We start from the raw sequence: 13,590 nt of genomic DNA on the forward strand, positions 1-13,590 counted from the left end.
CCTGTTGTTTTGTGTGGATGTTTCACACAGCAAGCAGGGAGAGGAAAAACCAAGGGGGAACATGTGTTTGTTTAGCCACAGAAAATGGCCAGGTAAATCAAGGGTGGATGTAATAACTAAAACTATATTTAACTCATTTTTTAAATTGACTAGATCTCAGGTTTCTGTCATCCATTTCTGGATGGTAGTGTGTATGATTAAACCTAAGAAAGGGGATATTTTAGTTTTTATGTGCACTAAATGTTGGGCCTTTTCTATTAGGCTACAAAATAACTATGACAAAGAGATGCATTGTGACAGAAATTGTACCAGTTCTTCACCATGGACAGTTTATATTGAATCACTGTTACCCTTTTTACTATAATGGTTGTTTAATAATATCAGCTGTGACTTTCTAGGGAGCGTAAGTGATTTAGGCATCCTTGAGTTAACTTGTATCATGTCCTATCTTGCACAATATTTTGTTTATTGCAAAAGAAATGGAAATATTGGTGATATAGAGCAACCCAAATTTGGAAAACATAGGGCCAACCAGGCTAACTTTGGATAATTGTCACGTAGCCTAAGAAAGCTGCCAACTGCACTACTTTTTAAAATCTACATGAAAAGGCAGATCCATTTCTCATATCTCTGGGATATTACCCAATGAACATTATGGATGAGCAAACTGGTTTGATAAAATAAGAATCAGACTGCACATTCATCCATCCCCGACATCATACTGAAATGGAATTTATTTTGAGTTTTTAAATGTTCTGTTATTCATTTGTTAATATTTACATATCTCTGCACTTTCTGGTTCCACTTGGAGCCAGATCAGAGAAGCGCTCACTGTATATTCAAAGCAAGACCAAGTATGTAATTAGAAGAAAGTCTGTTCTTGTTTCACTTCCATTTCCAAATGTGTAGACTCTAGAGGTTCCTATGAGGATCAGTACTCAAATAGAGAACACCATACCCATAGTACCACTGGAATGCCAATTGCTTTCAGACTGTAAATGTAGACCCCAGATAGGCCTGAGTCACAAATTGCAAATCGGGATGTAGACTTTCCCCAAAGGATGTTTGGATCCACCATTTCTTACTTATTTCAATCCAAGTGTGTTTTTTTCTTTTGGGTTTGCTGGTTCCATCTGTTAATGAAAGGAGACACAGCCCTGCCAGGTCCTAAGGATCTTCTGAGATAGACCATCTTGCAGGGGCAGTTCTAAAATCAGGCATGTGACTAAGGATTCAATATTATAGCATTCCCTAATACTAAGGGTAGAGGTACCTGTATGATACTGCAATAACACTAAATACTTTCAAATGGTAAATGTCAATATTTTAACAGTGAGCACTGTATTTGTGCTTTCCAATATGCACGGGTTATTTAATTCATTCTTTTTCTCCCAGTGACATTTTTACTTTAAAAAAACCGCCCATCCTCCTCCTTTTTCATCTCAGATATTGATAACATGCATAATGTATTCTGCTTTTAATGTATTAATTGCTTTTTATTCTCTGTACCACAGTATTCAAAGACAGACAGGCATCCTGGGCCTGTGGTGGGAAAAGTTATGGAGTCTAGTTTTTCAGGCACTCAATCTTTCCCTGAAGCCTTGTCTCCTGACAGAGGAAGCCAGCCTATCAAGCAACATAGGTAAGGAAATGGCTCTCAGACCAGAAAATTGGCAGGCAGAGATGTCACTGGTTTAGTGATACATATACAAGATTATTGTTCTTTGTGATGGGGAGACACTCAAGACAGTATGTACTAACAGAGACCTGATCCAATCATTAAGCAGATGATCAAGCGTTTCCTTAGCTTTAGAAATAAAAAGGCATTAAAGATGCTCACAGACTATATCTACCCTCTGTAAAGAGCCTGGAGGAACCATTAAGAGACACTATCAAAGCTGCAGACAGAGACTAGTGAATTAAACAATTGTATTCTGAGAAACCATTGAAAAACAAGATTCTTCCTCTCCTGCCCTATCTTAGTTCATGAAGTTAATGACTCATGCTCCCCTAGGCAGGCTCTGTTGCAAACTTTCAACCTTTCTCAATGTTTCTTTAAACAAATAATACTCTAAATGAAAAATGATTGGTTTTGGTGTATATTCATGAGTAGTAACAGCCAGCAGTGCTTTTGAAGACTAACATTTTTAAAGTTTGCATACATAATGCTTCCAAGAGTTGGGGTGTGTGGGAGGAGTCAATTTTTAACATCGAAAGCGATGCCATTTTAGATCAATTTTTTTTTAATTTCTGGTTTTTCATATGACAAGTGTGTATGATGGGTTGAGATATTAGGGGTCAAATTCATACCTGTGTAAACAGCTTTATTTAGCATCACTTAAGTTGTGGTGATAACCTCTTGCACAAAGAATATGGATGATTTGATAAGGGGAACAACTAAAGATCTCAAAAACAATGGCAGAGAAAAATGAGGTCAGAATGATGTCCATCATGCAAGTCTAGGGAGAAAAACGTAATGATAATGAATAAGGTCTATTCCTTAAGACTATTATACTTTCCTTTGCCCTACTTTACTGTAACTGTTCTATTATTTGTTTGAATCCCAAAAGGACATTTCATTCTAGTCACTTAGATCAGCCACAGTTTCTTCTTTTTATATTCTAATAGATTGGAAGGCTAAGAAAATCAATCAAAGTACAGTGTTCAGCCAATAAGGTACCATTGGGTACCATTACATTTGCCTTAGTTAAGCCTCTTAACTTGGCAAAAAATGCCAACTCTCATGTAAAATTCACTCACTAGAGCCCCAGTTTCACAAAGTGTTTATGCACATTCTCTAAGTGCTTTGCTGAATAGAGATGGACTACTAAATTTGGTGCCTAGAACATTTTCCATTAAAAGTTTTTAATATTTTAGTTAAATGGAAAAGATATGTTATAACCCTTTAAAAGGAAACTATTTCAAATGAAAGAAATGTCCATATTTATGATCTCTCTCTCTATGTACAAAATCATGTTATAAAGTTTCATCGGGAAATGTCTCCTGAATCTTAATTACATAACATATCATGAAATAATAAAAGCCCCAAATATTTTTAAACCTCCCAAAGATTACCCTAATATACAAATGCTGTTTAAAATAAAAATCTAATAAGAACTTCCAAACACATTCATTTTTATTCTACAAGGAAGTCACTATATAAGCCACATTTAGTTAAACTCTTCTAGAGTAGAAGAATTCCTATAAATTTGACAATAGAGTATCCAGTCCAATATTCTGCACTGCTAATGCTGCCTTCTTTGCTGAAAGAAAAACAGGATCAAGTGCCTTATTTATAGGGTGCCAGCAATAAATTATATTAATATTACTTGCGTCAAAGATGCGTTTGCACTGATTGATGAGCTTGCCTTGATTTATAAATAATTTCTTTCGTAATTTTATAATTTGCAATTTAATATATCAAGCCTTTGTTGTATAAAACATGCAATAGACTTCAAACTGTCAGTGATTTATAAGCCTATCATTGGTTTATGCATCATGCAACTGCTTCATAAGTTACTCTGTGTCACTGGTTTACAAGTACTGCACCACTGATTGATTAGTCATCTGTCTTTTTTTTTTTTTTTTTTAGTTTGGGCCCTTTCTTTATAAGCCTTATGTTACAGATTTCAAACTAGTTATAATTAACTTTTGTTTCTATATTGTACATGTGACCAATTTAGGAAAGTAATTTGAATTATTAGTGCTAAATTTTGCCCTAAAATATTACTTGTGTCAAGCAGTTGAGGTCCCTGGGCCAAACTGAGCAGTGACGTAGAACTCAAGTTAGCAGATCACTTAAGCATATGATGAACTTTACATACCAGCTGCTGGTAGATGAAAGCCAAGATTTTACTCCAGGAGGTGCAGCCCAAGGGGAGATGGACCAAAGGTGGGTTTACCCCAACTATGTGCTCTCGGGACTTTAGGCTGCTCTGGTGTTGAAATGCCCCCCAGAGTAAATTAGAGCAGCCTAATTTACAGCAGCTTCTCTGGGCCTGCCTATGGGCTTCTCCACACTCTTCAGCAACAACTACTGTTGCTCAAGATCTAGAGCAAGATCTATATAGATGGAAGCTCAAGATCATATAGATGGAACAAATGACCACTTTGCAACTCATGAGTCTAGAGTCTGATCCACTTACTCTTGTTGAGCAGCAGCTTGCTCTGCAATGAATCCTACTGATTTCAATTCATTGATTTAATTGGTATTAACTGAAGAGTATAGTACTGCTAAATGCAAATTAGGAAGTCAAAAATCCACCGTAAAGTAATTATATTTTCCTATGAAGATGGCAAAATAGTACCCTATTTTAATGTCTAAACTTGCCTGTGTTCTGGCATTTTTATTTATTTATTCTTATTAGAGCTGGAAAAAAATTCTGGAAAAAGTAAGCTCTTTCTTTGTAGGTTCAGTAAACATTTCATATATCTGACCAGCCGAAACTAGGATGGCAACGTCACTTATCTGATACCTTTAGCCTCTAGGGGGTTGTGCATGTGTGTAGTGTATGGGTCATGAGCCAAATCTTAGTTATCATATTCAAATAGCATATGAGTCCCAGGGCTAGACAGCTGGACCTCTTGGATATAGGTTGGGTGCTGTAAAGGAACTGCAAGAGGATGAGAAAAATGCATGGCCAGTTCTGGAAAAATGGCCAGATTGCATTCCCTTTCCATCACTCAGATTGAGAATCTGGCTCATGATGTTAGACATAACAGTTCAAGAAATAAATGCTAGGGGAAAACTTCATCACCCATGCTTGGATTAGACACAGTCCTGAAATTCTTCTGGTGCCCAGATACTACCTCTAGCACAGTGGCTCCTCAGCCTTTCCAGACTACTGTACCTCTTTCAGGAGTCTGATTTGGCTTGTGTACCCCCAAGTTTCACCGCACTTGAAAACTACTTGCTTTCAAAATCAAACGTAAAAATACAGAAGTGTCACAGCACACTATTACTGAAAACTTGCTTACTTTCTCATTTTTACCATATAATTATAAAATAAATCAATTGGAAAATAAATATTGTACTTACATTTCAGTGTATAGCATGTAGAGCAGTATAAACAAGTCATTGTCCATATGCAATTTTAGTTTGTACTGACTTCGCTAGTGCTTTTTATGTAGCCTGTGGTAAAACTAGGAAAATAGTTAGATGAATTGATGTACCTACCCCCTGGAAGACCTCTGCGTACCACCGGGGCTATACATACTCCTGATTGAGAACCTCTGCTCTAGCAAAAACACAGGAGGAAAAAGTGTTCAGATGCTTAAAATTTACCTCACTACAAATATTGTAAAGAAAGAAAAGAAAGAAAAAAACCCTGCTAAATACACATGAGCTTTTTGTTATAGTAATGTATCTGATTTTTCTATACCATGGCTCCTTGATATACTAAATGTCATTATAATCACACTGTTCTTTTCATAACATTCACAATTTTGTTCAGGTCCCAAGGATGCTGTTGATATTCTCTTAGTGGCAAATATTATAAAGAGTGTTGTTATTATTTGATTTTTGTGGCAAGCCCATTTCAATATATACAAAACCCAGTCTGTCTCTGAATTAGACCTAGCAAGACATACAAATGCAAAACCAAGAGTTTTAAATTTTCATGTTTACCAACAGACTGGAATATGTTTTCAATGTGAATCAAAGGGAAATCAGATCACAGCTCATATTATATTTACTTAATCTGCTCTATGCCTGGATGAAAATTTATCCAAGTCTATTCTTTGGGGGAACCGTGTATAGCATAGACTAGTCTAGAGGCTGATTCACTCTGTGTCATCATTCATAAACAGGCTGACAAAGGTCTGGTTGTACGATATTACATCATCACACAATATTTATTCTGACAGACGCTCATGTTAGCAGATATAGCAGATCCTTAATTATTAAAATACTGAAAACTGATCTAAAGTGCATCCCATTGATCAGAATAAATGTTAGCAGCAGATTGTCTAAACGTACTAAGGCTACAAATTTGGCTGGCTCTTAAGATATATCAGGAGACAATGTCTGGCAACTAACTGCCATTGGGGTATATGTTTGCTCCTGCTGTCAACAGGGCAAGAAACGTACATTTCAGTCTTAAACAGCAGAATATGTATGTTTTTGTCAGTACACAGCATAGTATATACATCCTGTAGCAATACTACTGAGCTATCAACTATGTAAAATAAATAAATGTGCATAGCACCATCCAGCAAATTATGTGAAAATATACAATTTTTGCAACTTGTCTTCTGAAAATAGACATATCAGGCTTACAACTGTGTGGGCTTCTCATTTTTGCAACTTTAAATCTTTACCTTTTTTTCCATTAAACATTCCCTATCCCTTTAGTGGTGTAGGAAATATTGTTTTTATATTGTAGGAAAGCCAGTTACTTGCCAAACAGCAATTGTTAAAGTTTTATTTTGAACTGGTCAAAAGTGATAAGCAGTTTTTGCAAAAAAAACAAAAAAACAAAAAAAATAATTTTCATTCTGATTGTTTTAAAATGAGCATTTTTTGTTTATTTGAAATTGTTCACAGAAGTTTTTAGAGAGAATTTTCAGGGTTTTGTTGTCTTGTCCCATTTTCTCCTCTCTCTGTTTTTTGTTTTTTCTCTTTCCCCACTTTCTTTTTTCTATTTTGTCATGGGGAAAGGGGAAAAAATGAAAACTGAAAAAACAAAAATATTTCTTTTTCAGGTTCAGGAATAAAAAACATGTTTTAAATAAAAGACCAATGTTCAGCGACCAAAAATTTACTTTTCTTTTTGCAAATTCCCAAACAAGAGCAAACAAAGGCTTCTAAATGCAGTGGGCTCCATTTCAGGCTTCTGTCTGTGCAGTTCTTGCAGGTTTGGACTAAAGAGTTTCACAAACCTCTTACAGGCAGTAACTCTGCTCTGTCCTGTAGTACTCTCCTGTTGAGCTGCCGCTCTGGGTCTTACCATGGAAGGCCAAAGAAACCAAGCAGAGAAGGCAGCCCTCATATCAAAGAGCATAAGTAACTGGTCTCTGACTTCATCAGGAGTGTTGGAGCAGAAGATTCATCCTTCTCTTACCTACCTCACTCAGAGCTACTATCTAGGGCATAGGGACTAGAGAAAGGGGGCTAGAAGGAAAAGAATAAAGGCTGGAAGTGGAGGGAAAAGTTGTTGGGGAAACTAGAGCAGGGGAAGGAAAATATGAGGTGGAGGAAAGGTGAGAGAAGACCAGCAGTATGCAAAGACAAGTAACGAGCACTGGTAGACCCAGGAAATGAAAGTAGATCCTGTGGGTCAGAGAGAGAAAATGGGGGATCAGGAGAAAAGAAAAAGATATTGAGGCTAAGGGATGCAGGGGAGGAAAAAAGGAAATGGGGGCCAAGGAGAAGGACTGAGGGGAAGGGAAGCATGGCAATGTTACTGTTAAAAAGGGGAATGGGAAATGGGGCTGAGGAGACAGAAGAAAATGGCACAGAATATTAATAAGCTGAATAAACAATAGTCCAAAAAAGGGAAATGAAGTGAAGGAGAGCAAAGTATTACTGAGAGATGGAAGGCGAGAAAGAGGGGAGGAAAGAAATGAGGACAGTAAACCAGGACACCCTTCTCTTTACACACTCAGACACATTTAAGAACAAAATGTTGTTTGTGCAGCTACATTTTGTTTGTGATGTGACAAAGAGAGTGAAGAGATGGGATTCCTGGGATGTACAGGGACAAAAGGAGGGACAGTCATGATTGTATATTAGGGGAATCAGAAGAACTAGAGCCAGATTGTGTGTCTGTACACCTAGTTTTTCCACTCAGGAAAAAAAATGCGGAGGGAAACTTGTCTTGTTCTGTAAAACAGTGTCTGAATTCAGTCCTGGAAATGTATGAAGTATCCCTGTCTTCCAGATTTTCTATCAGTTTATAAAGCACTTTAGGATCCATTACACCGGTTGTGATTCTTTTCTGCACAGCTGTAATCAAGTGATCTGCTGAAAAAATCAGGATGGTGGAAGTTCTAGTGCCTTCCTATGGATCTCTGCAGTCAGATTAATGTTGCTGCTTCTGAGCCAGTATATACCAGATGAATAGTTGGCACTTTATGCCTGAATCGCTTTCGAGGTGCTTAACTGCCTATTGCAATAAAGTACCCTTTGATTTTTATCTCAAGTTTTCTTACTTAAATTGTGTCCCTCCTGTTAATGCTTTCCATGTTTCAGTAAACAAAGGTACTTCTGAATGTGCTCATCCATCATGAGATGTATAATCAGTTTTTTTTGGTAATAAACTAAAACAAAAAAGAGCAAGATGGTTCCCAGAATTATTGTAAATTCAATGCAGTGCAATTTTCCACCTTACACACAAGTTTAACTTTTCTGGGAGCTGTGCATGTGTACTGAGAAGGCAATACGCCACCTGCTGAGTAGGGTTTGGTTCTATTCAGTTGTTTAACCTGAAGAAAAATTCCACACAAAACAACTCGGAAATATGCATTGGTAATTCATCATTAAGGTTAGAGATGTTTGAACTATTTCTTCTAAGACATTCATTGATCAGGGCTGTATCTCCTTCTGACTTGTCAATTGTTCATAACCCAGGCATTATTTATATGGATTTGTTTATTAATCATAATTGACTAAAAGTTTTTGTTTACTGACATATTAGGAGGATCTTTGAATATTTTGCAATCAGTCTTGTTATTGTTCATCTAAGTCCCCTCAGCATGTTTCCCCCCTCTGATTGGATGATATAACCTTTATAAATAGGAACAGTGCCTCAAGAAATCTGACTGTCTTAGGGAGAAGAGCACTTTACAGGAGAAAGATAGCAGGAGATAGTCTTAGAAAAGTTTCCTGATGTATTTTGGACCAGATGGAATATTCTATCTAGCTACATATATTCAGTCCAGATATTAAAATAGTTTGATTCCCTCCTGTTTGAGGGAAAGACAAAAGACATATAGGTCTGATTTATTATTGGCTCTCTAGCAGATTTTACATTTAAATTTGTCTTGCCAAATTCTCACAAATCATTGTATGAATACGTAGAGTGGCCACGTGAGCAATTTCTGTGCAAATGTGTTTGCGCACATGCACATGTTTTTGTATATTCATAGTTGTCTGTGTTCACACAATAAAAGCTTCTCATGGCTATGTTAGGAGACTTACCATTAGCACTATTGATGAAAAAGAGTTTTGACTATAATTCAGTACAGTTTAAGCTTTATGGATGTGCAAAACGTATTATATTGTTTTTAGGACTGTTAGCAAGTATTATATTGTTTTTAGGACTGTTAGCAAGTTGTCACTGAACTGTTGTCAGTACCTAAAGAAATCAAGTGATGTACACATAAGTCTGCAACTTCTAGCCTGACCTACAGCAACAATTGGGCAGCTAATGTAAATAATGTTCTGCAAATATTTGATGGAATTTGTTTATGAATTTGCTTTTCCTGTGTTCATATTCATTTTTTGTGTACATCCCATAAAGACTTGATCAATCAACTTTTACTGGCAAAAATGTTCTAGGAAACAAAATTTCACATGCACGTTTGAAAACATTCCCAGAAACAAAATGTTAAATTTTCATATGTAGGTCTTCGCGTGGAAAATCCTGCATTCTCACCCAGTCAGAGAAGAGAAAAAATACTATGTAACTTATGAGATCACTCATTACTAAGTGAGACAGCCCCCATTTCAAATATCTGAGATCAGTTTGGAGAATAAAATATTCCACAAAGAGCTAAAAAAAAAAGAATAACAAATTTGTGGACAAAGTAATATGCTTGTGGATTTCCACAGGCAGTAAAAGTAGAGGTTTCAGTCCACTGTGTATTATCCAGTCAGCTGCACCTTTTCAGACTCCCTCCTCAGAATCCAAGCACAGATTGTTGATTGTTTTGTGGTTTTGTAAGGTGAATAAATTTTCACAAAGGAGGAGGCTGAGATCATAAAACTCATTTCTCAGAGAATAAATTTCAAGAGCTAAACCCCAGTCTTTAGAATCAAAAGTACAGTACTTCAATCCACACAACACTCTTTTGAAAAAAATGTTTCTCTAGAGTTCTAAACAGCTGAGGAAAAATACATTTAAAGAGGTCATTGAAAACCCCTTACTATCACAACATGTTATTGATCTTTCGAATTAAAAAGTTAAAACTGTGCAGAGTCTGGGATGGAGAACAATATAAGATGTTTGTGAAGAGTGGGGACAGAGTTCTTGAAGAGAAAATAAGACAGATGACTTTAGGAGGCAACATCTGTTTTATTTTAGGGAGAAAAAGTTGATTTGATGGTAGAGCATATGGGGAGTCTGTCCAAGATACTTAGTCCAGGTGGGAGCTGCTTAGGAAGGAAGTGTGGCCCTAGCAACAAATAAAGATCACATTTTGTTCAAAATGAAGCCCACTTTTAATGCAAGTACTGTGAAAGGAAGAACAAACACATCAGCAGTTGACTGGATTGCAAAAGAGACTGGGTTTATGCATGTAATCAAAGGTAATCCTTCTTACAAATATATGCACACACAAAAACTATATTAAAGTATAAGAACACACGAATAGCCATACTGGGTCAGACCAATGATCCATCTAGCCCAGTATTTGGTCTTCCAGCCGTGGCCGATGCCAGATACTTGAGAGGGAATGAACTGCCCTATTATCTAGTCCCAGCTTCTGACTGTCAGAGGATTAGGGACACCTGGAACATGGGATTGTGTTTCTGACCATCTTGGCTAATAGCCATTGATGGACCTATTCTCCATGAATTTATGTAATTCTTTTTCAAAACCAGTTATAATTTTGGCCTTCACAATATTCCCTGACAATAAGGTTCCACAGGTTGACTGTGCATTGTGTGAAGTAGTACTTCCTTCTGTTTGTTTTAAACCTGCTGCCTATTAATTTCATTGGGTGTCCCCTGGTTCTTCCTGTGATGCCCTCCCCCCCCATGGGTGCAACCTGGAACTGGGGTACCACTGAGCCCTCTGTCTCAGAAGACTGGGATGCCTCTAACACTGTTTTGCCTTGACAAGCTGCAGACCGCTCCCGGTCCTGCACTCACACAAACCTTTATGGAGGCAGGGACACACCCAGCTGCAGTCACATGAAGGCTCCTCCACAGCCTAGGACCCAGAGCGTACTGTCTTGCCATGGTAAAAAGCCTGATAAATATAAGTTTATTACTGAGTCCGCCCATCCCTCAAAGTGGAGAAGACAGTGCACCAGTTTTTGTTCCTGAGCAGATTCCCCAAGCAATTCTAACAAAACACACTACAGAAAGATAGATTTTAAGTGATTATAAGTAGTGAGCCTACAGATCAAAGCAGATTACCTAAGAAATAAACAAAAACACAATCTGTGCTTTAGAAACTAGATAGGATTTGAATCAAGCAGTGCCTCAGCCTGTTAGGTAGTATAAGCAGGTTACTGCTTTTGCATACACAGGCAGGAATTCTTCTGTCTTCTGTCCTGGTACCCCCCTTCTCCCAGTTCAGTCTTTGTTTCTCAGGTGTTGTAGGGGGAGTAAGGCCAACTGATGATGTGACTTCTCCTTTTATATCGTCTTCCAGCTTGCTGGAAAAATCTTTTGCTGTGACATGAGTCAAACAGTCTCCATTGGGTACATGCTATCTCTGAGAGGTTTCCATTGTACACAGTTCCTGGGGTAATCCTTGTGAGTGTTTTGTATTCTCCTCAACATTGTTTGGTCTTTTTAGTATTGTACCTGAAAGGCTGCTCACAACACGTTTCAGTGGCACATATATAGCAAAACTTCCTATACAATGATAGCACAGAAAATTAACAAGATATTAACGTTCAACAGATTAAGACTTTTAAAATTATATCTCACAAGGCATACTTTGTACAAGATGGTTATATTATAACCATATCATAATTGTAGCACTATAGTGACTATGGGGTGTAGAGTATCACATTTGTGTTATGGGAAGGGAATGAATCACACTCTTAGGCACTTTCTCCACATCATATCCACTTTCTCCATCTGTATCCTATCCCCCTTTAGTCTCTTTTCTAAGATGAACAGTCCCAGTCTTTTTAATCTCTCCTTCTGTGGAAGCTGTTCCATACCCCTAATCATTTTTGTTGCCCTTCTCTGTACCGTTTCCAATTCTAATATACTTTTTTTTTTTGAGATGGGTGACTGCATGTAGTATTCAAGGTGTGGGCGTACCATGGATTTATATAGTGGCATTGTGATATTTCCTGACATATTTTTTACTCCTTTCCTAATGGTTCCCAATATTCTATTAGATCTTTTGACTGCTATTGCACATTGAGCAGCTGTTTTCAGGGAACTATCCACAATGACTTCAAGATCTCTTTCTTGAGTTGTGACAGCTGATTTAGACTCCATCACTGTGCATGTATAGCAGGTATTATGTTTTCCAATGTGCATTGCTTTGCATTTAAAAACACTGAATTTCATGTGCCATTTTCTTGCCCAGTCACCAACTTTTGTGAGATTCCTTTATAACTTTTTGCAGACATCTTTGGACTTAACTAAGTTGAGTAACTTTTTTATTGTCTGCAAACTTTGCCACCACATTTTTACCCCTTTTTTCCAGATAATTTATGAATATGTTGAACAGCAGAGGTCCCAGTACAGATCCTTGGGGGACCACTCTGTTTATTCTCTGCACTGTGAAAACTGATCATTTATTCCTACCCTTTGTTTCCTAGCTTTTAACCAGTTACTGATCCATGAGAGGACCTTCCCTCTTATTCCATGACTGCTTCCTTTACTTAAAAGCCTTTGGTGAGGGACGTTGTCAAAGACTTTCTGAAAATCCAAGTACACTGTATCTTCTAGATCACCCATATACACATGCTTGTTGATTCCCTCAAAGAATTCTAATAGATTGGTGAGGCATGATTTACCTTTACAAAAAACATGTTTAGTTTTCTCCAACGTATTTTATTCATGGTCTGGTTCTGACATTAGGTTTACTGGTCTATAATTGTGAGGTTGTCTTTGGAGCTTTTTTAAAAAATTGGGATTACGTTAGCTATCCTCCAAACATCTGATAGAGAGGCCAACTGAAATGATAGGTTACGTACCACAGTCAGTACTTCTGCAGTTTCATGTTCCTTCAGAACTCTTGAGTGAATGCAATCTAATCTTAGTGATTTATGACCATTTAATTTATCAATTTGTTCCAAGACCACCTCTAATGACACCTCAATCTGCAAAAGTTCCTTAGATGTGTCACCTAAAAAAATGGATTGGGTGTGGGAATCTCCCTCCAATACTCTGCAGTAAAGTCTGATGCAGTTAACACATACAGCTTCCCTGCAGTGGGCTTGTCTTCCTTATATGCTCCTTTATCACATTGATTGTTCAGTGGCCTAACTAATTGTTTGCAGGCTTCCTGCTTCTGATGTATTTTTTAAAAAATACTGTTAGTTTTTGTGCCTTTTATTAGTTGGTCTTCATAATTTTTTTTGGCCTGCCTAATTATACATTTACACTTGACTTGCCAGAGTTTTGGCTCCTTTCTATTTTTCTCAGGAGAATTTTCCAGTACTTAAAGGATGCTTTTTTACCTCTTACTGCCTCTTTTACTTATCTGTTTAGCCATGGTGGCATTTTTGGTCTTC

General features: G+C 37.3%; 1 protein-coding gene across 2 annotated transcripts in view; it reads left to right on the top strand.

The window, feature by feature from the left end:
- The window catches only part of NRG3 (neuregulin 3), an 874,025-nt gene that overhangs the window by 842,079 nt on the left and 18,356 nt on the right, over window positions 1-13,590 (top strand). For both annotated transcript variants that reach the window (XM_043551318.1, XM_007067242.3), the window contains exon 7: window positions 1,515-1,642. In XM_043551318.1, the coding sequence (XP_043407253.1) occupies window positions 1,515-1,642 (128 nt within the window). The remainder of the gene's footprint in view (window positions 1-1,514; window positions 1,643-13,590) is intronic.

Source organism: Chelonia mydas, chromosome 7 (genome assembly GCF_015237465.2).
Source record: "Chelonia mydas isolate rCheMyd1 chromosome 7, rCheMyd1.pri.v2, whole genome shotgun sequence".
In the NCBI taxonomy this organism is placed as follows: domain Eukaryota; kingdom Metazoa; phylum Chordata; order Testudines; family Cheloniidae; genus Chelonia; species Chelonia mydas.